This window comes from Dromiciops gliroides, chromosome 3 (assembly GCF_019393635.1).
Source record: "Dromiciops gliroides isolate mDroGli1 chromosome 3, mDroGli1.pri, whole genome shotgun sequence".
In the NCBI taxonomy this organism is placed as follows: Eukaryota; Metazoa; Chordata; class Mammalia; order Microbiotheria; family Microbiotheriidae; genus Dromiciops; species Dromiciops gliroides.
Window position 1 is genome coordinate 474957652 of NC_057863.1, and position 27712 is coordinate 474985363.

General features: G+C 36.1%; 1 protein-coding gene across 1 annotated transcript in view; it reads right to left on the minus strand.

Moving 5' to 3' along the window:
* The window catches only part of PDS5B (PDS5 cohesin associated factor B), a 171207-nt gene that overhangs the window by 7928 nt on the left and 135567 nt on the right, over nt 1–27712 (minus strand). Inside the window, 9 exon segments of the mRNA XM_043995123.1 lie at nt 1253–1394; nt 4063–4170; nt 4265–4704; nt 9452–9551; nt 12953–13098; nt 14744–14806; nt 17417–17536; nt 19518–19650; nt 20438–20552. Of these exon segments, the coding sequence (XP_043851058.1) occupies nt 1253–1394; nt 4063–4170; nt 4265–4704; nt 9452–9551; nt 12953–13098; nt 14744–14806; nt 17417–17536; nt 19518–19650; nt 20438–20552 (1367 nt within the window).

Consider the following 27712-nt stretch of genomic DNA (forward strand, 5'->3'; position numbering starts at 1 on the left):
AGGCAGTCTGTCCCAAACAACAGGAAGGGTACAAGTTATGACGAGCTTAACATGCCAACACAGGATTTCATATTTGATTCTGGAGGAGACAGGGAGTTGATAGAACTCACTTAAGCCAGGGCATGACATGGTCAAACTGACACAAATCATTTTTGCAGCTGAATGGAGAATGGATTGTTGTTTGGAGGGATTTAAGGCTGAGACCAGTTAGAAGGCTGCTGAAACAATCTAGGGCCTGAACTAGCAAAACCCCCCCCCCCAAAACCAGATTTGGCAATGGACTGGATTTGTGGAGTGAGAGGAATCAAGGATGACATCAGGGCTGGGAATCTGGGTGACTAGAAGAATGATGGTTTGACACTGTACACAGTAACAGCAACATTGTATGATGATCAACTGTGAATGACTTAGCTCTTCTCAGCAAGACAATGACCCAAGATAATTCCAAAGGACTCATGATGGAAAATGCTCTCCACATTCAGAGAAAGAACTATGGAGTCCAAATGCAGATTAAGGCATACTATTTTCACTTTTTTTTTTCTCTTTCTTATGGTTTTTCCTTTATGTTCTGATTCTTATTTCACAATATATATGGAAATATGTTTAACATGATTGTCCATGTATAACCTATATCAAATTGCCTGCTGTCTTAGGAAAGGAGGAGAGAATTTTGGAACTCAACATCTTACAAAAACATTGGAAACTTAAAAAAAATGTGAAAAAAAAAAAAGAATGATGCTTTGAAGCTGAGGAGAATTTGAAAGGAGAAGTTTTTTTGGGGAAAATTAATCTTAATTCTGCTTTAAAAAGGTTGAGTTTAAGATGCTTCTAAGACATCCACTTCAAGATGCATGATTGTAACTCAAAAAAAAAAAAAAAAAAGACCGGGGTTGCATATATAGATCTGGAAGTCATCTGCATGGGAGCTGATAAGCTCACCAAATGAGACAGTAGAGAACAAAAAGAGAAGAAGGCACTGGAGAGACCCTTGCTGAAAACTATCTGTTAAGGTATGCCTGGTGTATAGTCTGAATTGGAGGAAGGAGCTGAAACCACAGACGCTTACAAGTATTTAAAGAACCAAACCCAATGGTAGATTAGTTCACTGATTCAGTCTATAAAGTTGAAAACAACATCCAATGCTTAAATGTAAACCAAGGAAAATTTTATATTAATTTAACTAGGCTATGAATTGTTCTTACTTCTCGATCCCTTTATCCCAATCTAACTGAGGTGAAATGGTAACACATACAGTGATTGTAGAAACTTCCTCTTCCTCCATTATTTCCTCTTGTGGAATGTCATCATTGACAGGAGAGCTACTCTGAAAAACATCCATCTCTTCACTTGATTCATTTTCTTTACTAGAAGCTTGTTTGGAGCGTCCAGTGCGGCTAGAGTAAAAAACATAAGAAATTAAATTAATTCGATGAGCTATAATCATCAACTTCAGTGTTAGAGAAAAATCACCTTCAAATCCTATGGCTTTTCAATGTTCTTTTTTTTTTTTTTTAAAGTGAGGCAATTGGGGTTAAGTGACTTGCCCAGGGTCACACAGCTAGTAAGTGTTAAGTGTCTGAGGCCGGATTTGAACTCAGGTACTCCTGACTCCAGGGCTGGTGCTCTATCCACTGCGCCACCTAGCTGCTCCTTCAATGTTCATTTTTATAAGCGAGTGTTTAAATGAGACTGAATAAATCTTGTTTCTATTATTCTGAATCTGAAACTGTGACATTTTAATCTTGGAGAATAAAGACTGTCCCAGATACAAAAATGTGCCAAATAGTACTAAAATGTATGTATTTATAACCACTGAGAGAATATTTGTTCTTTCAACTACTGCTGGTGACTTTGTGTCACTCCAATTTCAAGGACACTACAGTCTAACATAGAACAAAAATGATGTGGGGGTAATAATGGTAAGGCAGAAATAGCAGGGCACTTTGGAAATCAATAACTTGGTTCAAGTACAGATACCACTACTTTGTAACTATGGGAAAGTCACTATAGCACTCTGAGCCTCAATTTCCTTATCTATAAAATATTTGTAGCTCTAAATCAATGATGCTATGATCCTCTGTATACATCTCACAGGAATGCTGCAAGGAACCAGTGAAATAATTAAAATGCTCTAAGTAAATCTTCATAAGTTTACTAAAATCTGAGACAGTGCCTTAACTTTATTTCCTTTTTTTTTTTTTTTTTTGCTGAATTAAATTTAATGGTCCCACTCATCAATTACTGACAAGGTCAAATGGTCCCAGGATTTTTTGATAAAATGTTCTTAGAAATTGCATTTTAAGGGAACATGGTAAAGATAAGTGAATATACATACAGATGGCTGTGTTCATGGCTAAATACATTTGGTGTTACCAGTGGAAAATATCAAATAAGTTAGAGTTGAAAGAGTGTGTGTATGTATGTGTGTGTATCACAGCTTAAATTTAATAGGGCACTGAAAGGTGGAAACCACCTATCTTTTCATATAATTTAAGATGCAGTTAACTCAAGAGCAAGCATTCAAACTCTCAGAAGAGAACATGGAGTACTGTCATAATACATGGAAATCAAATCTCTTTGTATTTTGTGTCTTAAGCAAACTACTCCAAGAGCCTCAAAATACACATTACTTAATTAAGAGTGAACCAAAAATAATTTAACTTCAAATGTTTTTTTTCAAATAGGTGGATTAACAGAGAAAGATAAACAATACTGCCTATGATGACATGTAATTTACATTAAATCTAAATTAGAACTTAGCCCTGAAGAGTCAAAACAAAAAGTTGGCCAGGCTAGGTTGCAGGATTGCCTCCTGTGAATGTTTCTTAAAGTAGGACATTCGCTTGGTTTGGAATAATGTATAATCAATTCTATTCAATATCAGAAAGGAAACAGATTTTATGATCTCTAAAAATTAATAACTTTCTGATTCTCACAAATTATTCCTCACTTTAGTAACATGTAAGAGAATTAGTCTACAAAATTTTAACATTAAGGATTGTTTAATTAGAAATTATTGGTTTTCCATACTTTAAATCACTGAAAAGTATACTCACCTGTATGGTTTTCTTTCTCCCCACTGGAAAGAGGGGCTGGCTGGCAAAAAAGGGGAATGAGGGAAGCATGCAAATCTGAACAAGACCTTCTATGGTTTTTGCTCCTCCCTGACATCTAGCAGAAATAGGCATCTGACCCAAGCACATGTGCAATGGCATGTCTGCAAAGATGCTTTAAATTGAGGTGCTGTCCAAAACTATCTAAAATATAAATTTATGCTACATACAAATGAAAGTACTAATGATTTCACTAGCTAATATGTTTAAATCATTTTATTCTGAATCTCTCTCATATTATTCAGAAAAAATACTAAACTATAATTTTGAGCAATAATGATTTTGAACTAAATCTCACTTTTGAAAGTTGATCCAACAATACTATTATATAAAAGTTTTGAAAGGTGATCCAGTAGCACTATTATATGAAACTTTCTCTGTACAGATAAATATGTACCTACATAAGTGTATTTGTGATTAGAAAAATATAAGGAGGATGAATCATCAGAAAAATATTCATAAGAAAATTAATATTTTCTACAGTAATCTAAAAAAGAGGAATGCTATTTTCCAGGAAGAGTATTTTTTCCAATATGTTCATAAAGATGAATCCTGGAATGGGAAGAGTTAATTTTTAAAAAAAGGGAAAGGGGAATACAAAGAAAAATGGCAGGAAAAGAGAAAAGGACCTAAATCCAAATTGTGGTGACTATTTTCCTCACAAAGAGCTTACATAGTTACCACAGTCTCTATGTGTAGTGTAAATGAAGCATTTGGCATGCATTTATAAAGATTTGTTTTCAAACTCGCTAAAATGTTAAAGTGGTGACAGTGGGCTAACTGGGCTCTTGATGAACTAGTTAAGATTGACAAAATTCTATTTTGCCAAGGATAATAGGGCTGATTAATATGTGTGGGCTTAAATAGAGCATTGGATACACTATCATGAAATTTTACAAAATTATTTGAAATCTGTTTGCAATTTAATATTATTGCATTCACAACTTACACATTTTTTTTTGGTTGTGATGGTGGTGGCGTTTTTGGTGGTCTTCCTCGTCTTTTCTGTGGTGTGGACTGTGTGGATTCAACTGCACTACTTTCAGAAGATTCTGTTCTGCTTTGGGGAAGACCCAAATTTTGATAGCATCAAATTATGATTTATGATATCATAACTAAAACACAAGCAGTCAACAGTTACAGATACCCACCTCTGTTGTGCTCTTCTGGATGTTCTATGTTGTCTGCCCTTTTGTTTCTGTTCCATGTTTTCACTCTGCCTCTCTTCTTCTTCCTCCTCTTCTGCTGCTGGGGGCCCAGGTTTTTTCCTGCCTCCTCTCTTAGATGCTTTAATTGCTGGCTCTTCTTTTGGGGTGCCACCACCAACTGCTTTAGGGGGTCGCCCTCTTCTGCCCTTTTTGGGTGGGCTATTCTGTTCATCTTCATTTTCTAAGAGATCTTCTTTGAGCCTCTTCTCCTCTGGCCACTGCTGTTCATCAGAATCAGACATGGCTGTGCCTCTTTTCCTCCCACGCTGACTTCCCTTTGGTTTCTGTTCCTGAACCAATTTGGTTAAGTCATCCATACCTAACTTCTCTTCTGGATCTGTAACAGGTGTCTTCTTTCGGCTTCTTGGCTTCTCAAGTTCAGACTGAAAATCAAAATCAGATTGCTGATTTAATGTAAAGAATGAAAAAAAATGTAGCAAGTAAAAAATTATAGTTACCAATGTTTGTGAAGAAAAGGTAAATATGACTAATTATTTTTTATAGAATCAAAAAATTCCTAGAGTGCTCTTGACTTTAAGTTACTTTTACCTAAATGCAAACACCCCAGTATAACAATAATTTATTATTACAATATAAAAGCAAATAGAGGAGGTGCTATTTTACAAAAGAAAGGAACTTCTGGATTAAACATCTCAATCATTCTTGTATGTAGACTGGTGTGTGTGTGTGTGTGTGTGTGTGTGTGTGTGTGTGTGTGTGTGTGTTTCTGTGTTTGTGGGGAGGAGAGAGAATAGAATGAGAAAACAGGAGTATGGACCAGTGATTATATCACTATACGGAATTCTGGTTAGTAATGATCTTTCACTGATGCAGATGAACAATTATTCTATAACTTACAGTCTTAGAGAGCTGCCAGAGGCACTAAAAGATTAAGTCACTTGCCCATAGTTACATAGCTATATACCAGAGACAAGGTTTGAGACTGGGTTTTTTGGACTCTAAGACCAGTCTTCTAGCCACTATACCTGATGGCCTGTGCTTAATCAGTTCTAATTAATTAATTAATCCAGCGATCTGCAATGAACCTGTTCTTCTCGTCAATAATAACAATTTTACATATATGTCAAGGCATAAGTACATTTCTACATAATCATTATTATTATTCTGCAAGTACTTTTTTTTTTTTAACTTTTTTTGGTGAGGCAATTGGGGTTAAGTGATTTGCCCAGGGTCACACAGCTAGTAAGTGTTAAGTGTCTGAGGCTGGATTTGAACTCAGGTCCTGACTCCAGGGCTGGTGTTCTATTCACTACGCCACCTAGCTGCCCCATTCCGCAAGTATTTCAAAGGATTCCTTTCATTCTGTAAATGAAGAATGCAAAGGTACAGATGCAGTAAGTAAATTCAAAGTTTGTTAAAATATTTTTAGATTAAAATGGGCTTGTTTCACCCAAATAACATTCCTTTCTCTTACAATGAAAATTAATGCAATTTTATAATAAATTACACTGCTACCTTATTTGGAATTTATAGCATTGACCAGCAGATGGAGACTAAAAAGATTTTCTCAGGATGTCAAGTCACTGTTTTAAGGAGTCTTAATTAGAGATTGACAATAACACTTAAGGTCCTCTGAGAAAGCATATTAAAAAAATTAGTAACTACTGTACATTCACATTACCTCCACAATTACTATAAGCATAGCATAAGAGAATGGAAGAGTAGGTGGCATTACATATACCAAAGAAGGGAATGGAAAGTGAAGAGGTTACATGGAATCACCACTGTTATATTTCTTAGGAGTCCATGTTTGACCAAATATTCTTTTTATACACATTGCGATTATAGAAAATATGGTGTAAAACTGAGGCACAAAAAACACACAGGTGAACTGCCCACCTGAGAGTTGGGGTTAATTTGATTTAAAATACTTCTTAAATAAGCTTAAAAATTATTCAATAAGAACTCATGTAGGTTAAGGTTTGCAAACAAAAGTCAACTTTTCCTAATTCTACTAGTATTCTTAAAAGAACACAACTTATGGGGCAGCTAGGTGGTGCAGTGGATAGAGTACTGGCCCTGGATTCAGGAGGACCCGAGTTCAAATCCGGCCTCAGACACTTGACACTTACTAGCTGTGTGACACCGGGCAAGTCACTTAACCCCAATTGCCTCACAAAAAAAAAAAAAAAAAAAGGAACATAACTTGACTATTATACTATCTCTTTGGGGACATGTTAAATGAGACTGAATTTTAAAAGATCTTCTGGTTATGTACCTACATTACGCTAAATTCATTCTACAAGGGCTCATGTCACAGAGTAGCTCCAATGGATCTGCAAATGACTTGGATTAAAGTTGAAAGGTTTTCACAGAGAAGAGTTGTTCTGAGTTGCTCCAAAAGGCAAAATTAATTACATAAGATAAAAGCAAAAGAAGGCAAATTCTCACTTCCTATGAAGAAGAAAAACTTCATAATAATTAAGCAATCAACCAGTGGAGTGACTTGACTGCATCATGAAGCAGGAGCTTTTCACACTGGAATTATTTAAGCAGAGATTAGACAACGATCAATTGTGGATATGGTTAGAAGGGATTTCTTTTAGGTGGAACATATGACAAGAAAATTTAAGGTGTCTCCTTCAACCTAAAGATTCTATAATTTTTGTGGGTTGGGATGATCACTTCCTTCTTCCATTTTTTTTTAATCTTCTGAGAATAGCATTGCTTTTAAGTAATAAAAAACTACAAGTCTTATTTCAACAGAAAGGGGGGGAAACAAACCAGGAATAGAATACTACAGAAATACAGTAAAAATAAAAAAGTTAAAAAAAAATAATAGTGGGACGACAAGAGAGGTAATATGGGCAAAAGTTAACTAGAAAATCCTGCAGTCAACTGAAAACAATTTAAATTTTATGTAAATTGGAATTAAATAAATGATTTTAGAAAAAAGTACACAAAACCAATTATTTTAACATGGAACCTGTGTGTTATCAAATAGGGCCACAAACAATAACTTATTTTGTGCTCTGAAGCACTGTTTTTCAAATCACTTATAGTAGCTAAAAAAAATCTCAACCTAATGGGAAAGTACTAAGCTCAGAATCATTTTCAAAGTCTCTACCTAATTTTTTGCTAGATTATAGCACTATACAAGACTTTCATAAAGTTTTTATTCACTTTAAAACTTAAAATGAGTTGGGTTATTGATGATGGAAATAACCTATTAAACAACATTGTAAACTATATATTTACAAGTTTGGAACTGCACCACAAAATTGTATACAATTTATCTTAGTTCAGATCCCTATGACAAATGCAAAATGGCCATTGTAAACTAAATCTTATTAATAAATGGGCAGTATTTCTTAAGAGTCATGAGAAGAAAATTCTCCACCATTACTAGAAGAATATGATGAATAAAAATCTAATGGGACAAAGATTTTATAAAAATTTATTTCATTACTGAAAACCATAATCTCAGAGACCCAGAAGGGAGAAAAGGAAAATGGTAATCATATGAAAACCACTTCAAAAGAATTCACAAAAATAACAATTAAACCATGACACTGCTATGACAGTACAAGATTCTTTTTTTTTTTTTTTTTTAGTGAGGCAATTGGGGTTAAGCGACTTGCCCAGGATCACAAGTGTTAAGTGTCTGAGGCTGGATTTGAACTCAGGTCCTCCTGACTCCAGGGCTGGTACTCTATCCACTGTGCCACCTAGCTGCCTCTTTAAGCTGCTTTTTAAAAATAGAAGGGCAAGATATGGATCCCCTTTGTTTACCTAACAGCTGCTAATAGAATTTTTGTTTTAAGGTCATGGTAAACACAACTGAGCCACTTGCTTTGGGGGAACATAGGAGCTAGATTTGTCAATTAGATTTTCATGGGGTTGGAAGACCAAATTGAGTACTCATGATAAATGCATGATTATGCTGAGGTCATATGAAAGTGTACAACTGGGCACTTCAAGTGTTCTAAAATCCTTAACAGATTTACCTCTAAATGCCATTTTCAAATTGTTTCTATCATACATACATACATACATATATACCAAAAGTACTGAATTTAAAAGTTTAAGAAGTAAACTAAAACTTTATAAGGAACTTTTATCATTTTTTTACTGTAGTAGAAACATATTCCATGTTTATAAAATTTTCAAAATGTTAAAGCTGTCAAAGTCATTATCTTAATCTTTTGTCATCAGATCATGTTTTGGATCAAACCATCTGAGGATGTATTACTTGGCCAATTTTTAAAAATGCAGAGTACTATTGATAATATTATAATATTACCATTGATAATATTATTGTAAAGTCCTTTGTAACTAAGCTGAAGAGAGTAAAATTTATTCACTGGAATGACAAAAAAAAAGTAAATACATTTAATAATATTGTAGGATTCCTATTTCATTACCTTAAAGTCAATCAACTGTCAAACTTGAGAATTAAAATTTGTGAAAGCCATCCAAGAAATTTACAAAAGCTCTTTTTGTGGTAGGCTTAAACTGGAAACCAAGGGGTTGTCCTCCTATTTGAGAAATGGCTAAACAAATTGTGGTATATGAACATAATGGAAAATTATTGTGCAATAAGAAATTATGCAATGGATAATTTCAGAGGAAACTGGAAAATGCTTATGAAGTGAAGAGTAGTGAGCAGAACAAGGACAAAAATGTGTACAATGACAACACTGTAGAGTAAAACACTTTAAAAGACTTTACAACTCTGATTCTTTGAACTCTGAAAGACTTAGAACTCTGAAATGATAAAAGATGAGCCCAAAAGAATGAAGATGCAATACTCATCTCATGACAGTGAGGCAATAAACTCAAACAACAGAAAGACACAAATTTTCAGAAGAGGGATAATTTGGGAATTTGTTTTGCTCAACTATGTATTGAGGTATTCGTTTTGGGTTTGGTTTATTAATATTTGCTCAATGAGGGACAGGAAGATAGTGGAAGGGATAGATTAATTTAAAAAAAACCTTGTTACTTTAAATATGAAAATTAAAAAAAATCTTCAAAGAAGAGTTAAGAAAAAGAAAGCAGAGAAAAACCAACTGAGTTATTCTAGCCTTATGAACTTGAAAATTACTACTACAGCATGAATTTGGTAACATAATAATTATCAGACACAACCCAACATCTCATTCTTACAAGATCAGAGTCGTCTCTCTTGTCACTTTTTTTTCCTGGCAGAGGTGAAGACATTGAGAAATCTTCATTTTCACTATGATCCATTTCAGAACTGTCAAGCCTTTCAAAACAAATATTTATCATTATTTACAATTATTATATTTATCATTACATATTTTTTACACACATACACATTTTAATTCTCAAAAACCTGCTAGGATGGCTTTGTAGGATGGGACTGTAAATCCTTTGTAGGATTCTCATTTTAGAACCTGCATAATTTAATTCTTCCACAACCCATTCAACACCAGCTCTAGTACTTCTTTTTAGAGCTTAAATTCTAATGCTATCATTAACAATTTTAAAGAAATTAAGAGATCGTCTACATAAAAATAGAGGGTGGAAGAAAAGAAAATGGGTGCTTTTCATGTCTCACCAAACAGAAACACGAAGTTCAATTTTATTTACTGAACATCTATCACCTAGCACATGCAAGATGCTATGTAAATATAAACGAAAAATAAGATGTAACTCTTCCCCCCAAAGAACTTATTTTTCATTGAGGACACAATAAAATATTTGGAGGCGATAGCCTCAAAAGTTTGTTGTTTCAGATTTAGATCTGTGTTCCTATGACCACAAAACTGATATACACAAAAGAAAGTTTTATATAATAAAGTACCCACTAAGTGGCATGAACCTAAGTTCAAGGAAAGGACAAACATGACCTGTTGGGGAAATAATGAGATCAACTTGATTATATGGGGTCAATGTGTTAGGATACAAGAAAAATAAAGTTGGAGTGTTCCATAAACTTTTTTTCTAAATCCTTTGATAACTTTTTGAAAATAATGGGCTTCCTTCGTAATCCTATGTATTTATTTTATTTCATTTTATTTTGGCAGGGCAATGAGGGTTAAGTGACTTGCCCAGGATCACACAGATAGTAAGTATCAAGTGTCTGAGGCTAGATTTGAACTCAGGTCCTCCTAAATCCAGGTTCAGTGCTTTATCCACTGAGCCACCTAGCTGCCCCCTATTTATTTATTATCTATCTATCTATTTATTTATTTATTTTAAATTCTGAGGAGTCCATAGACTTCACCAGAATGATGAAGGGGTCCATGACACAAAAAAAGATTAAGAACCACTGCTATAAAGGATCACCAGGCTAAGGAATTTGGATTTAACTATAGGTAATGAAAGTCATTTTAAGGAATAATATAACCAAAATAATATTTTAGGAACTAAAGATAGGATGATGTGGTAAAAAAATATGAAAGTTTTTTACCAGTCGGTTAGGATAACTGAAAGACGCCAGTTTTTTTTAAGGACCACCCTTTCAGGGAGGAGACCAATGGCATGAGCTACGCACGCCAGTCCGCCTGTTGCGCAGGTCAGACTGCCTGCTAGCACTCCACTTCCGGGGCGAGCTTAAAAGGCAAGGAAAGAACGGAAGTGGACTTTTTTCCTGCTCTGCTGGTCTCCTGACTGCGCTGCACAGGCTGATGCTGACGATAGTTCGACTGGGCCCGGCTCGCGGTTAGCAGCAGCACGCGCTTGACACGGTCTCTCTCTCTCCCCAAAGGTGGCCTTCGGCTTTTGGTGAGTTTTATACGGAATATAGACTAAGCTTAGACTTAAGACGATTTGTATTGTATTTCTACTTTCCTATCCTTCTAATCAACATCACCTTGTGACTACCATACAATAAAAGCTCTAACTAGAAAACCAGAAGCTTCTTCCATTTACTAGTCTGGGAGATAAATTAAGGGAAAGGTTAAAGAGGGGAGATTTATGATCTAATATCCAATTTTAAATCTCACAATGATAATGTAGGGAATTTCAATGTCAGTACAATAATTATTGAAGTTCTTGGGCAGACAATTTAGACAGCATCATAAATGTCAGTGAGAGGCAGCGTGTGGCCCAGTAGAATGAGTATCAGTCTTAGAGTCAGGAAGACATAGGTCCTGGCCCTGTCTGTGATAAATACTATAACCATGGGAAAGTCACTTGACCTATAAGTTCTCCAAAACATATGAGGCTATACATTTCAAACAAGTTGCTCATCTCCATCTGAAGAGGGAGTTCTTTTTTTGTGTGTGTGAGGCTATGGGGGTTAAGTGACTTGCTCAGGGTCACACAGCTAGTAAGTGTCAAATGTCTGATATCAGATTTGAACTCAGGTCCTCCTGAGTCCAGGGCCGGTGCTATCCATTGCACCACCTACCTGCCCCTTGAAGAGGGAGTTCTTACAACAGGAGCTGTAACAGGAATCCCTATATAGATGAAATCACAAATCTAAACTAGCATTTCTGATTTCTATTTTTTGGATCAGATAGAAATATAACCTTTTCTCCTATATCAAGGTTACTGAAAAAGATATTAATAATATCATCCCTCCCCCCTTCTTTTACTGCTAGGAATATCTTATTGGTCATATCATCAGCTATGCAATTCCTCAAACTGGCAGCAACTAATGCTTCTGTAATGTTTCACTACAGTCAAGTAATATAAATCCTGCAAACATGGGTCTCGGAACATCTAAAATTACTGAAAAATTATCCAAATTTAATTAGTTTCATACTAAACTTTATAAAAGTAAAGTGAAAAGGGTGGCTTATAAAATGAGAAAAGGGAAAGGGACCATAATTATGATTTTATTGTTACAGAGACCTTCCAGGAGAGGAATCTCCATCTAGTAATACAGGTTCATACACATCTTAACTTGTTACTTTTAGAGAACTGTTTAGAACAGAAGTGCCAGACTCCCACAGGATCCCAATTAGATTGAAATGTAATTGGGAAATGTTTAACAAAATAAATAAAAACACAAAATAACATCGATTATGTTAATTTTTGGTCTTCTAAATAAAATGAGGCCTGAAGGGATCTGTTTCTATCTGAGTTTGACACCACTAGCCTAGAGCCACACAGAAAACATGGGTCAGAGGAGGGACTTGAGTTGAGGTCTTCCTGAAAGGAAAGAAACAACCATTTATATAAGCACCTACTCTATGCCAGGAAAGTGTTAAGCACTTTACAGAGATCTCATGTGATCCTTACAACCACCATGGGAGAAAGATATTATTATTTCTGTTTTACGCATGAGGAAAATGAGGCAGATAGGAGTTAGGTAAGTTGGCCAGAATCACAGAGCTCGTGTCTGAGGTGATATCTGAAGTCTTTTTGACTTCCTGTGCCACTAGCAGCTCTGTATCCACTACATCACATTTTCTCTTAAAATTAGGTCATTATCATGTTATTCTAGGAAAGTTCTTTCAACACTTGCTATGAGAAGGGAGTCTAGAAGTGTGGGGGGAAGAGGACTGTTGAAGATCCACCAGTCCTTAAGAACAATCATGTCACATGACTTCCATAAGAAGAATGAGAGCCTATTTTGGAATATAGATAATAGCGACACCACCTCAAAAAATATTTCAAGTTAGAGTTTTTAAAAAGTTAACTAACTTTATAATATCCATAATTACTATTAAATGCAAACTATTTCATACATACCTTCCCTTAATCCTTCCTGGGGAACTTGGATTTGAGCTGCTACTTGCATTGCTGACAGTCTCCATCCTTGAAGATTTAGACTGAGACTGCTTGCCTGCTGATGAAAGAGGCTTATTAACAGCTCCAAGGACATTGGCTGTTTTAGGCTGAAATAAAAAAACACATGCTTGATCATCCAATTAGAAATAATGAATAACATGTTAAATAATTTGGAAACAATAGGCATTACTGTCAAAATATCTGAATATAAATCAAGAGGAGTGAATTGTCCTGTAAGCATTAAGTCTATAAACCAAATTTGAGATGGGTATAGCAGTGCATGCTTGTAATCCCTGCTACTAGGGCATTGAGGATGGTGGATCTTTGGGGCTCGAGAATTCTGAGAAGCAGTAGGTTAAGCTGATCAGGTATTTGTACTGAATTCGACATCATTATGGGGAGCCCCCGGGAGAGCAGGAGTCACCAGGTTGCCTAAGGAAGCAACAGAAACAGAGCATATCAAAATACCTTTGTGTATCAAAGGGATCAGGACTGTGGGTGACCACTAAACTTCTAGTCTGGGTGAGATAGAGACCCAGTCTTTAAAAAATTCAATTAAATAAAAATAAATTTTACTCAAACTTAAATTTAAAGTCACATGGAAGGCAAATGAGTAGTTTCTCAGATACATGGAAAGAAGTTCAAAAGGAAATAGAAGGGGCAGCTAGGTGGCATAGTGGATAGAGCACTGGCCCTGGATTCAGGAGGACCTGAGTTCAAATCCAGCCTCAGACACTTAACACTTACTAGCTGTGTGACCCTGGGCAAGTCACTTAACCCCTATCGCCTCACCAAAAAAAAAAAAAAAAAAAAAAAAGGAAACAGCTAAACTGCAATCAACAACACCACTAGCTATACTGCTAAACTTGCTCTATAGAAAGATGTGATTATATTTTGTTTTAGAATTTACATTTTGATGTTGAAGGAATATTTAAAATTAGAGTGCCATAATTTATTCCAAATTCTATTGGCTTGCTGAGGAACACTAGCAATTTATCAAGCTTTAGTTTGTATTTTTGGAAAAGGGATATATAATTACTTATTAGGCAATAAGGATGTTTCTAAAAATTAATTTTTCTAGCTTATGTGAATTCTTGAAAGTGTAGGGGCCAAATTTTCATTGGGGAGTGTTAGCTAGGCAGCTCACTGCAATATTGGGGCAAGGAAGGCGACCAACAGCCTCCCTCAAAAAAAGAACAGGGTTTATTAACAAGAACGAACTTAAAAACATAAGCAAGATCAGTAGAATTAAGGGAAAGGGAAAAAAAATGGGGGAAGGGAAACGACACAACCTGAATAACACCACCACCCAGGGATAAGCTGAGAACACACAGCTGTGTCCTGTCGCTTTCCAGCTTCAAGCTAGAATGGCGAAACTCCTCCCTTCTCCTTCCCAGCGGACCCCAGAATGACTACACACAGCCCCAAGCCAATTGGCTGGCAGCCCTGACAGTCACATGACTGCCCTCACTGGGCTTCCAGTCATTATAATTTTGCCAGGCCCATGGCTACAACCAGTGGGTGGAGCACTGTGCTGTTGCAGAGGTGCGGCGCCTGAGCCCCAGGCCAGTGCATGCACTGGGGTTTTAAAAATTCTAGCCAGAAGATGGGGTCATAAAAAACCTCAAATAACATTTAATTTTTTACAAAAGAAATATAAAAAGTACAACAAAGAATTATGCTAGTGATAACAGCAATGAAAAGAAACTACTCTACAATAAACAAAGCCTTTCATTTTTTGTCAAAATATACCTTTCCTGGAGTGAAGAAGGATTTCATTTCTGGAGGCAGATAATTTTTGGTGTTACTAAAGTTCTAAAAGCAAAGGAAAAAAGTAATCAATGAACATATGGGAAAACGTATCTGTGAAATCAAAGAAGTTAAATATATGGTAGAAAATAACACATTTCACGCTACTAAATAAAAGTCATCTGAAATATTATTTTTATTTTGATTTGAGGTATCTTTGTGTCTGTAAAGTAAATCCTCTTAACTGAGCCATTTTTGTTAAATTATACTTCAGTTCACAAATTATAACTGTGAGTGAATGAATAGAAGGCTCAGTCCTAACTTGGAGTAAAGCCATGCCCTGTTTTTAGGTCTGACAAGTGGGCCAATTGCCTGTTCCAAATTCCAATAAACTGTTTCCAGTTTCAGCTTCTTCCTTTGACTGTTTCCTTGTAGGTAACATTCCACTAAATTAGATTCCAACAAATGCCTACCCTTTCCTAGGCACTATGTTAGGTGTTAGGATTACAAAGAGAAAAATGAAACAGCCTCTTCCCTCAAGCAGCTTATATTCAACTGGAAGAAAACAACATGTACACATATATGAAATATAAACAAATAAATGCAAAATAGTTAGGGATAGGAAGCTCTAACAATGAGGGGAATAAGGAAAGGCCTAATGAAGAAGGTGGCACTTGAGCTGAGGTTTGAAGGGAGTTTAAAGAGATTAAAGTGAGGAAAGAGAACATTCCAGGCAAGAAAACTGCAATAGCCAAGGCATGGAGAAAGAAGATAGAATGTTACGTGTGTAGACTGGCAAGGAGGACAATGTAGGTTGAAAATAAACTATGTGAAGAGAAATAATGTCTGGAAAGAAAGGCTGGAGTCAGATTGTGACATAATTTGAAATATTAAAGGAGTTTGCATTTAATCCTAGGCAACAGGGAGTTACTGAAGCTTCTTAGGCAAGAAAATGCCATGATTAGTTAGAATCAGTATAAAGAAGAGCCACATAGCAGCTGTCTTGGGGTGAATTAGAGAAGACAAAAATTAGCTATAAGAAGACAATTCACTAATCATTTGCAAAGATTTAGGCAAAAGGTGTCAACTAATGTTGGATGGGTAAGTGGAGAAAAGGGGATTGAAAAGAGAAATGTTATAAAAGTAGTAATTAACAAGAAGCAGAAGGGCAGAAAGAAAAGAATCAAGGATTGACACCAACTTTGACAACTCAGTGGACTAGAAGAATGGCGGTACAGATATAGGGAGTTGAGAAGATGGATGGATTTAAGGATAAATGAGATCAGTTTTGGACATGATGAACTTCAAATGACTACTGGACATCCAGGTGGATATTTCTAGATGTGGATAGCATTTTCCATCATGAGTCTTTTGGAATTGTCTTAGATCACTATATTGCTGAGAAGAGCTAAGTTCATCATAACTGATCATTGCATAATGTTGCTGTTACTATGTACAATGTTCTCCTGGTTCTGCTCACTTCATTTGACATCAGTTCATTTGAATCTTTCCAGGTTTTTCTGAAATCCACTGCTCATCATTTCTTATAGCAAAATACTATTCTATTACATTCATATAGCACAACTTGTTCAGCCATTCCCAAATGGATGGGCATCCCCTCAATTTCCAATTCTTTGCCACCACAAAAGGAGTCGCTATTAATATTTTTGTACATGTGGGTCCTTTTCCCTTTTTTATGATCTCTTTGGGATACAGACCTAGAAGTAGTATGTACAAAGGTGTGCACATTTGCCCTGTGGACAAAGTTCCAAATTGTTCTCCAGAATTGTTGGATCAAGTCACAACTCCCAGGTGGATATTTCTAGCAAGGAGTTAGGAATATGGAACTGGAGTTCAAGATAGAGAAACCTGGATACATCTATTTGGGAGACCTTTACAAAGAGATAATTGAATCCTTTGAGATCATGAGGTTTTCAAGAGTGTAAAAATTAAAGGGAAGAGGCTCCAAGACAGAATAATGGGATACACTTATACCCAGCAGGCAGGGCAGGGCCCTGTAAAGGAGACTGAAGATTGGTCAGAGAGGTGGGAAAAGAACCAGGAGAGGGCACTGTCCCCAAAAATCAAGGAAGAGAGATTATCCAGGAAGATGGGTAGTTAACATTGTAAAATGCTGTAAAGAACTGCAAGATGAAGACCAAGAAAAAGCCACTGAATTTAGATATTAAGAGACTGTTGCTGACCTCGAAGGGACTAGTTTTTGTTAGATGATGGGATCAAAATTGAGTTTTAAGGGATTAAGAAGTTAGTGGAAAGTGAAGAAGAGTTATAAATAGAAGTTTAGCTCTAAAAGCCTCAGCTCTTGACTCATGTCTCTATATATTAGGCCTCTATCCCTAGATGTTTTCATCTTGAGCCTTTACATAGTGACACTTGCACTACATATTTTGACCATACTTCTTCCTCCTTTCTGGATCCCAATTCTGCCTCTGATCATAACCCCAATCTCCTGAAGTAACAAAACACAACTCCTGTTTGATTATCAAAGGCTCCTAACCTTGACTGAAGCTCATCTTCAGCCTTAGTGTTTACAGGATGATTCTGTGAGCCTAGCCCAACTCCTAGTCCTGTCCCCTTTTGACCCACCCTATCCAACAGTTGTCTATGACTCCATACTGATATAACAGTTTGCTTCAACTTACTCGAAATACTTACCTTGTCAGGTTGAGTGAAAAAACGTGCTGGAAGTACTGGATCTTTTGGAGACTCCAAACTATATGTGGTGCTCTTTGACATGATGATATTCATTGCTACATCACACACTGTGTACAGTTTCTATAATATTATTAAAATAAACAAACATGGAATTTTAAATAACCATGAATGAGTAGAGGAAAATATATGAATATTCACAATTTTTTAAAATGGGAGAATGACCTACATAATCAAAATTATACTTATGTTACCTATCACATAAGGTTGTGAGAAAAAGACTTTGTAAACTGTATAAATATTATATAAATATGAGCTATTATTATTATTATTATTTTAAGGAAGAACATTTAAATTATTGAAGTTAAACTTAACCATAAGTATTAAGAAAACTACATGTAGTATTTGTTTGTTTGTTTTTTGGTGGGGCCATGAAGGTTAAGTGACTTGCCCAGGGTTACACAGCTAGTAAGTGTCAAGTGTCTGAGATCAGATTTGAACTCAAGTCCCTCCTGACTCTAGGGCCGGTGCTTTATCCACTGCATCACCTAGCTGCCCCTAAACTACATGTACTATTGAGCAAATTATAAAAACAATCATAGAATCATTGATATTTAAAGTTGGAGAGCTATTTAAAGATCATGTAGTCCATACTCTTCATATCATACATGAGGAAACTAAGGCCAAATTTAGGTCTCTTTATCTCACTCTGTCTCTCTATATATATTTTATTTTGTTATTTTCTCAAAACAAAATTTTCACACCAACTACTCACTTTCAGTTATTTACTCCTTAATCACTTTAACTGCTTATTTTCTTAGGAGAATGAGATGATGCTAATGATCTAATAACAACACCCTTTGTTAGGGAGATGACTTCTATGTCCAAGTTTAATGACCATACAAATGAATTTACCTAAGAGACGCTTATTTTATTCTAATTGTAACAAAGAGCTATGATCTGGTATCTGAATAGACTATGTAAATAATTCCAGATTGTATCAAAAGATTTGTCTACAATAAAACATGTTCAGTCACTGACCATATTTCAAATGAACTAGATATTACACCCATATAGACCACTGCTCTCAAATCCTCTTTAAAATCTTCTGTAATTTGCTTGCATTTCAGAGCACGATCCATATACGAGTGTTATCTCACATTAAATATTATACAAGTTCTCCTTTAAGCTTACTGACTACACTAAACATTTTTCATTAAAACAAAGCTGAAGATATTTCTGATTTAGTCTCATTAAACAACAGATTTATACCTTGGTCCCACAAACTGCTGCAACATTGTCTAACTTTCCATAATACTCTGGGATATTACAAGGGCTTTATCTTATACATGAACACATAACGAGTAACAGGCAAAGGACAAGTCTCATCTACTTAGTTGTTTAGGATGTGGAAAGGACTATAAATTCCAGGATGAACTGCTTAGATCTTCACACCTGCATCTTATTATAGTAGCTTAGATGTGCTCCAGCCTTAGTCTATGAAATAAATATTTAATAGTCTTCATATCTTTTACTGACCACCTGCCATGATATATACATATGTATATATGTATGTATATATATACATATATATGTGTATGTATATCTATATATACACACACATACATATACACACATATATGTATGTATGCATGTGTGTGTGTATATATACACATGTATATGTGGCCATATGTATACAGCCAGCTTTCAAGTTAGTAAGAAGTGGGTTTAAGTCCTGCCTCTGAGAAACATTAGTCCTATGACAAAATGTTTTAATACCCTTCTCTAGAACTATGTGATAGATGAGTCGTCAAACTTCCTTGGTAGAATTAGTTTCCAAACCTGGGATTAACCACAGCAATGAAATTTCAGGTCTAGACTAAAAAGCAGATAGAGGAGAGAGGGAGAGAAGAGAAGGGAGAAAGAAAATCAGGAGGAACTAAATAAAATAAATCAGAAGGAATATAAGAACAAAGATAATTCCAGTGATAACAATTTATAGAAACAAGTTGTTTAGACATTTTTAAATGTTTAAAATTAGTATACTTAAAACCTAATATTTAAAAGTCAACATTCCTATAATCTTGGGCAAAAAAATACATACTTCATTCATTTTGGCATCATCTGGTCCTTGGGCATCTTTTGTTTGTTTAATATTTTCTACCATTTTTCTGATAAAAGCATGACTGTTATTTTCATTTTTAGCCATTAAGATTTCGAGGATGAACCACAGACATCTAAAAAGAAAATGTAGGAGGAAAATGGGTCATAATGTTAACAATCTATCTAGTCATTTTACAAAATAAATCCAGGAAAACCAAAAGCAAAGCATCTAAGAATCCTCAAGGAATTCTGGGAAAGAAAAAAAGTCCACTGAATATAACACACAAGCCATTTATACGAAGGCCAGTAATGAAATTACAAATCCTTCTGAGTTACTCCAAAGAATACTGACAGTGAAGGAATAAAGTAAAATTTCGCTGCAACTAAACAAGAGTAAGGCCAAAGTCTTCAAAAGGAAAGTGGATTCTAAGAAAAGTGGTTCAAATATAATACAGATACCAGAAGCAATATTCAAATTGGTTTCTATAATCTGGAAGGAAGAAACTGTATTCAATTTACTTTAAACCCTTTCCTTTCACTAAAGTGCTATTGTGCTGTCTCTCCACAGCATCTTACCACTTGAAGTGTGTATTCAGCTATATACTGTGTGGTCTTTGATTTAAGAAGCATCTTAGTTAAATTCTGATGTCTAAGAACACGTTCAGGAAAGGCTCTGCAATCTAAACTTGCAAAGACCTAAGTCAGACCGATGAAACCATGAATCATGGTGAAGCAGTTCAAGGGAAGGACTCCACCACAACCACTCTAAAATTCTCCAAAGGAATATGACATATGAGATTAGCAGCTGCTACAATGTAACTGATGACAAACTACAACCTAAAAAAGAGCTAAAAGGGGGTGGAGAAAAGGGGAAGTGTTAAAAACAGACAGTGAAGGTAATAGGGCAGATAAGATTCTTACTCTTTCACATCTTTAAGTTGTTCAATGTCCTGGACTTTCACATAATCTGGGTCATGTGCCAAAAGGTGAATAGTGTAAGGAACAACATATTCTGGAAGGAGTGATAATAACTTTTCTGAAAAAGAAAAAAAGGGAGGGGATGACAATTTTGGTTAGAAAGCAAAAGGTAGATACATATATACATATACTGTGAGTATGCATGTATATTTTAAATTAAGCATTCCATGACTGACATGAAAATCAGGGTTTAACATATGGCTGTGTTGTGCAGATCTCAGGCTATGCACAGCTACGTCTCTTCCTTTGTAGTTCAACAACATGAATATAGCAAAACAATAAAGCAGATGGATTCATGATTTACATGTACATGAATATAATTTTAAATTAAAAATTAATGAAACCTACCTTCTTAATAAAGTCTCACAACCCGATAAGCAAAAAAACCTCATGAAGTTCATGTTTCTTCTGGGCAGGACTATTTACAAAAATATTAAGGGCTGGTGTCTATAAAAATATGCTATTTTTAATTGGAAAAAGGATATATTGTGAAAACATGTCATTTTCTTACATTTTTTTTTCTTTTTGCCTCAAACTCATTGGCTGATATAAGGTCTATAAAAATGACTTTTCTTTTTGAGATGTCACAGTAGGGAATTTGAGGTTCAGCGTGAGAAATAAACTTTTGGGGGGCAGCTAGGTGGTGCAGTGGATAGAGCACCGGCCCTGGAGTCAGGAGTACCTGAGTTCAAATCCGGCCTTAGACACTTAACACCTACTAGCTGTGTGACCCTGGGCAAGTCACTTAACCCCAATTGCCTCACTAAAAACAACAACAACAACAAAAAGAAAGAAATACACTTTTGGACATGGCCAATGAGTAGATTTGTTTTGTCTAAACTTATTTGTTATGATGGTGTTTTAAGTGGGAAAGGGGGGATTTGGGAAAAAAAGGTAAAGCACTGATAATGATACCAAAGGGGGGGGGGGGGAGAGAAGAGATAGTCAATGAAGAATTTAAACAAAAATGCAGAGACAAGACAATTCCAGGATCACAGATAAACATGACAGCTTTGCAGTATATTAGCTGTGTGACCCTGATTAAGTTACTGTATGCCTCAGTTTTATCAACTATAAAATGGGGATTTTAATAGCACCTATCTCACAGGATTATTGTGAGATCAAGTAAAATATTTGTCAAGTGGTATATAGCAGGCACTTAAAAATTTGTTCCCTTCCTTCTCACTGTGTGAGTTCTACTGTACTTTATAAATGAATTGCTATTAATTACTATTACACCAGTTTTGCAGTTAACAAAAATATGCTTTTTAAAAAATGCAAGCTATAGATAATAATCATGGTTTCACAGATAATTCTTTTTCTGTTCATCTGTATATATGAAAATGCTCATATTTGTTGATGTTTGTCAAATTCAGAATAACAACATTAACAAAAAATTATTGGGAGTGGTCCTGATACCATGGTAGTATTCTAAATCTGGAAGATTTTTTTTGGCACCCAAAAAAGTAGGGCTATTGAAAGAGGGAGAGAGTTGTTTTGGTTTATGAACTCAACATGAGTTGTTTTTTTTTTTAAATCTGCCCTATATCGGGGGGGGGGGGGGGGGGGGGGAGGAGGGGGGGGGGAGAATGTCTGGCTAATCAGGATGGCTTCATCTAATCTAAAATAATCTCTCAAGGTACAATATATATTTAGAGTGAAGTTCATAATTAATGGCAGTGGATGTGAATCTATCTTTCATATAATCTTGATAACCTGTGGTCAATGTTGTCAGATTTATAAGTGACCAATGAAGAGCTCAAGACTAGAGGTACAAATATCAGCTCTGCAATTTTCCCTTTTTTTTTTTTTTTGCAGGGCAATGAGGGCTAAGTGACTTGCCCAGTGTCACACAGCTAGTAAGTGTCAAGTGTCTGACGCTATATTTGAACTCAGGTCTGCCTTAATCCAGGACCAATGCTTTATCCACTACTGCCCCCTGTAATTTTCTTGTTTGCTTGTGTTCATATTACTCATATTATCATCAACCCACAGCTCCTTTACAGGCATCTTAAGTCACCTGTCCATTTTGTGAGGACTAATTTAACTCAACTGGACAAAATAATAATCAGGCACAAGCAAACTGCTATACGTTAAAGTAAGTAAATGAGGGGCAGAGTTACTGTTACCCCCTTCACTTTGTGAAGCCAGTTCCTCATTCTTGGAATACCTGAGCTACAATAAGTGACAGATACAGACCAAATGAGGGCACTCATAGCAACTTATAGATTAATATTAACAAGGCTTATTTAGATTAAACAATAACATCGTAGAAATTTTCACAATACTTTCCTGCAACCTCAGTGAACCACTCCAAGGAGAATGCACAATTGAGATAGTGATCTATTCCACTCCTCTCATTTTATAGATGAAGAAGCAGTTTCAGAGAGAAAAAAACCACTTGACTACTTAGTAGAGCTATGATATACAATCTCATCATATGACTCCAAATCCAGTACTCTTTCCACTATATAAAACGAATTAAAAACACTCCTATGACAGCCCTTATTCTTAACCTACTGTCTATTGTTGGTATTATAATTTTCCATTCATCAAGCCTCAAAATGTCTGAGTTTTCTTTAATTCTTTCCTTTATCAACCACACCCCTCCAAATAAGTTGTCCAGTACTACTGACTCTGTCTTTGCATGTGGTTTGTTTTTTTCTTTTTTTTGGGGGGGGGGGGCAGGGCAATGAAGGTTAAGTGACTTGCCCAGGGTCAAACAGCTAGTAAGCACCAAAGTGTTTGAGGCCATATTTGAACTCGGGTCCTCCCAAATCCAGGGCCAGTACTTTATCCACTACACCACCTAGCTGCCCCCCTTTGCATTTATTTTGGCACCATGCTTTTAATCCTACCATCTAACACCCAATCATCTAGACTAGAGGCCCTCTACATTCCCATTTGTCAACAGTCTCCCCTCCCCCTGCCTCAAACCGATGAAAATGTAATTGGGAAATGTTTAATGAAATAAAAATACAACAGAACACAGATAATATGATTTTCTAAGTCAATATGCTATTTCAAGGATCCCTATGTATGGTTTTGTGGTCCCGTTTCTATTTAAATTTAGTCATTTATATAGCAGCCTCTTAACTGATATGCTTTCCACCCTCTCTCCAATTCCATTGTGAAAGTAATCTGATTACATCACACTCTATCTCAACAACTTTCAGTGGTTCCCCTAATGAAATAAAATATTAATATTAAATGATAAAATGCTTTCTATGAAATAAAATAATAACCTCATAAGCTGGCATTCAAAGCCCCCCATAATAAACTTATTCCAACTTATCTTTTCAGTCTTATGTATGCTACTTTGCTTCATATAATCTATACTACTACACATAAAACAATTAAACAACATTGTTTCAAATCCATCAAAACCTTTATTTTGTGACTGAAGTGGGGAGAGACCATTAATTGAAATGAGCATCATCTCACAATCTGCTAAGCAGATAGCTGTAACGAGGAAAGGAAAGTTTTAATACATGTCTGAGATCAAACTTGAGTTCAGATCTTCCTCCAGACTCGACCCAATACTCAATCCATTGTGCCACCTCCAAGTTTGATCTCAGACATCTATTAGCTATGTGACCCCGATTAAGTCACTGTGTGAGTACTACTTACTTTATAAATAAATTGTTATTAATTACTATTCCACCAGTTTGGGAAGTAAGCATTTATTATTAATTAATATTATATGTCAGTGAAGTATTATTGACCACGTCTTCCTAACTTCTCATGTTCTCAGGCCTTCATACCTACGTAGTCCTAAGAGGAAGAGCGTGCATCAAGAGAAAGCATTCCTAGCCAAGAAAGCAGGTCAAGAGAGCTACCCTTGCATGGTCAAGGGTTTTATCATCCTCTTTTGACAGAGGCAGGTCATTATACATTGATTAAAGCTAATTGGTTAGCAGCATTCAATTCCATTAGTAGACATGACTTGAGGGTGGCCTAAATTAAAAGGAACTCTACCAATGACATCAGAGAAGAGTATGCAAAAGACCCTTGCTAAAGGGCAAAGGAAAAGTCCAGTTTGATCCCATCAATTCACTGGGTTTATGCCAGGTAAGAGCTGAACTTTCTGGAGGAGGGCAGAAAGGATTGAAATTGATCTCTGGGTCCCCCCCCAAGAAGTCCATTATTAATAATTATTTTCTCACATCACCCTTATACTATAGATAATTTAATGTTCTTTTTCCACTATTAAATGCAATAATTAGACTGACAGCTAAGTGTTTTAAGTTTCCCATATTTCTGCTTCCTCTTGCTTTCCCCACTCGAGATTCCTCCCTATCTAGTTTCAACATTGCCATGTTACCCTTCTCTACTTCATTTGATTTTTCCTTTCCTTTCCTTTCCTTTCCTTTCCTTTCCTTTCCTTTCCTTTCCTTTCCTTTCCTTTCCTTTCCTTTCCTTTCCTTTCCTTTGCTTTCCTTTCCTTTCCTTTCCTTTGCTTTCCTTTCCTTTGCTTTCCTTTCCTTTGCTTTCCTTTCCTTTCCTTTCCTTTCCTTTGCTTTCCTTTCCTTTCCTTTGCTTTCCTTTCCTTTCCTTTGCTTTCCTTTCCTTTGCTTTGCTTTCCTTTCCTTTCCTTTGCTTTGCTTTCCTTTCCTTTCCTTTGCTTTCCTTCCCCTTTGCTTTTATTTCTTTGCTATCCTGCTTACAACTTGCCTTGAACATTGTTCCCTCTCTCCATTCACACACTCACTATCCCAGTTCAGGCCCTCATCACCTCTTGTCTAGAGTAAAAGAAACAACATCCTAATTTGCCTTCCTAGCCTCATCTCTCCTACCACTCCAACCAATCCTCTACCAGTTTCCAGTGACTCAGGGTTAACCATGCCAGCCCCTTTACTCAATCAACTCCAGTGGCTTCTTGTAACCCTTAAAATCAAATATAAATTTCTCTATCTATAATTTAAAGTCCTTCATAACTTGGCCTCTTCCTATCTTTCCAGTCTCTTTACACATTTGCTCACCTCCAAGCACTCTATAATACTGGTTTACTTGCTGTTCCTCACATATGACACTTTGCACTGGCTATCCCCCATGCCTGAAATGCTCTGGTCTCTTACTGTCTCCCTTTAGAATCCTTCCAAAGCATAGTGAAAATGCCACCTTCTGTAGAAGGTCCTTCCTGGTGGCCCAGTAGCTAGTACCTGCCTTCTCCTCTAAGTTTACCTCCTATCTCTATGTTTTGTATTTTGTGTTTCTATTCGATATACATGCTTCCTCCATTTGGCTATAATCCCCCTAAATACAGGGTGACAGGGAGCCACTTAAGTTTATTGAGTAACAGTGGATAGGGGAAAGATATCCAGTACAGGGGGACAAGACGAGGTCTAGGAATGTGGCCTGGTAGAAAATGATTGAAATAGATGCCCTGGGCTCCTTCCTTAAATAGAGGATCTAAGGGGAGCTCTCCATTGTCAACCTTCCAACATCCCAAACTAGACGGGGGAGGGTAGACCAGGAACAGGGGGTTACTAAGGAGCTTTGAGATACAGGGTTGATGTGACCTTGCAGGATGATGAGATTTTGGAGGGCAAAATGAAGTCCAAGAGAGCGGCTAGGTAGGAAAGAGGCCTCCAGGAGCACAAAAAGACCATCTAATGTGACCTTTAGGACTCCATCCCAGCAGAAGCCAGCAGTGCAAGAATATTCTTTTGTAAAAACTAATCTGATCATAAGTGATTAAATGGACCAGGAGTTATCATTAGTTAATAGCTTCCTAAAAAATAGAACACGGCAGGAGGGGGACTCCAGGGTTAGCAGCAAAAAAAAGACACTCCAATCCCCTGATAGAATGAGGCCAAAGTACATAGAACAGCAAGTAAGCCAGTATGGCTGGAGTGCAGAGTGCCTAAAGGCACCAAATAACGAACATCTGATGTGCTATATTAAAAGCATTATCAAAAATCAATCTGAAACATCAGATTTCACTTACTGTTTCATGATCTTAGGAAAATATAAATGAAAATCACCTATTTTGTTGAAAAATCTAATAAACAGAGGGTAAGGATCTGTTATGGATATAAGAAATATAAAACATTATTTAAGCCTATTGTAGAGGAGGAAATATTACTGCAATATGGCTGCAGGATAGACATGCAGTTCAATGAGACTCAAAGACTTACTAAGGCATTGTGGGAATATACAAAGCTGTCCTTCCATTCAAGGATCTTTTATTCTACTGGAATTGAAGAATGTGCTTAAAACATTCTATGCTATTTCCTAGTTAGAAATTAAGATTATAGAATCTCAGAGGTGGGAGAAGACTCAGCTCAATCTGAATAGAAATCCCCTTTAAAGCATGTCCTTAAGTGATCTCTTCATATTCTGTCTTCAAGGATACTTGTTTTGGCATATATAGTTGAAAAACACTTTCTTTTAACGTTGTTGTTTTTTGCTTTACTTCTGTCAAACTTTACTTCAACGTTTTTTGTGCTCCAAATAACTTAGTCTTTCACTTCTTTAAAGAGGTACTTCCTCACAAATTCATTTTTTCCTAATCTACTGTTTTAAAAATATGCATTGAAAGTTTCAATTCCCAACCAATATTTAAATATTCCTAATTTCTGAATTTATGCATTTTAGTTTTCTTTTGAACCATTCTGGAGATGCCGCTTGTTGATCCATGCTATCTGGAGAGTCCACAGGATTCTTTTTTTTTTTCAATAGGGACTAGTTAGTTCAATTTCCTTCATGTAATTTATTAAGTCCTTTCTATTCTCTTTGATATTTTTGTTTATTCTTTGTTTTCGTTTTATGATGTTTTCTGTTGATTGACCAATGTGTGGAGATTTTATTAAGGATTTTCTTCTCAATATCTTTGGTGACTGAGCTTTAAAAAAAAATTGTATTCTCCCCTCATTCATTTTTAATATCCTTCTCTACTGCTCAGCAGATAATGAAGCCTGGACTGAAAAGCTGTCAAAGCCTTCCTATGTTAAAGGATATAGAATTCTGTGTCCTCAGCCCTTACTTTGAATAACCTCTGGGAGGGGCAAGAGGTGGGGGAGACAATTCAGATTCTGTCATCATTTTTGGTGTCCCTCCAAGTTCTCCCCTCAGGATTTATTTCCTTCCCGGGGTTGAGTATAGTCTTCACAAACTTAATGAGGAATGGGTTTTCAGGAAGAGCCACTGCAACAGCAGGAATCTTTATGTAAGGCTAGGCACCAGATAAAAGGCAGTATGCTTTAAACTGTCCAA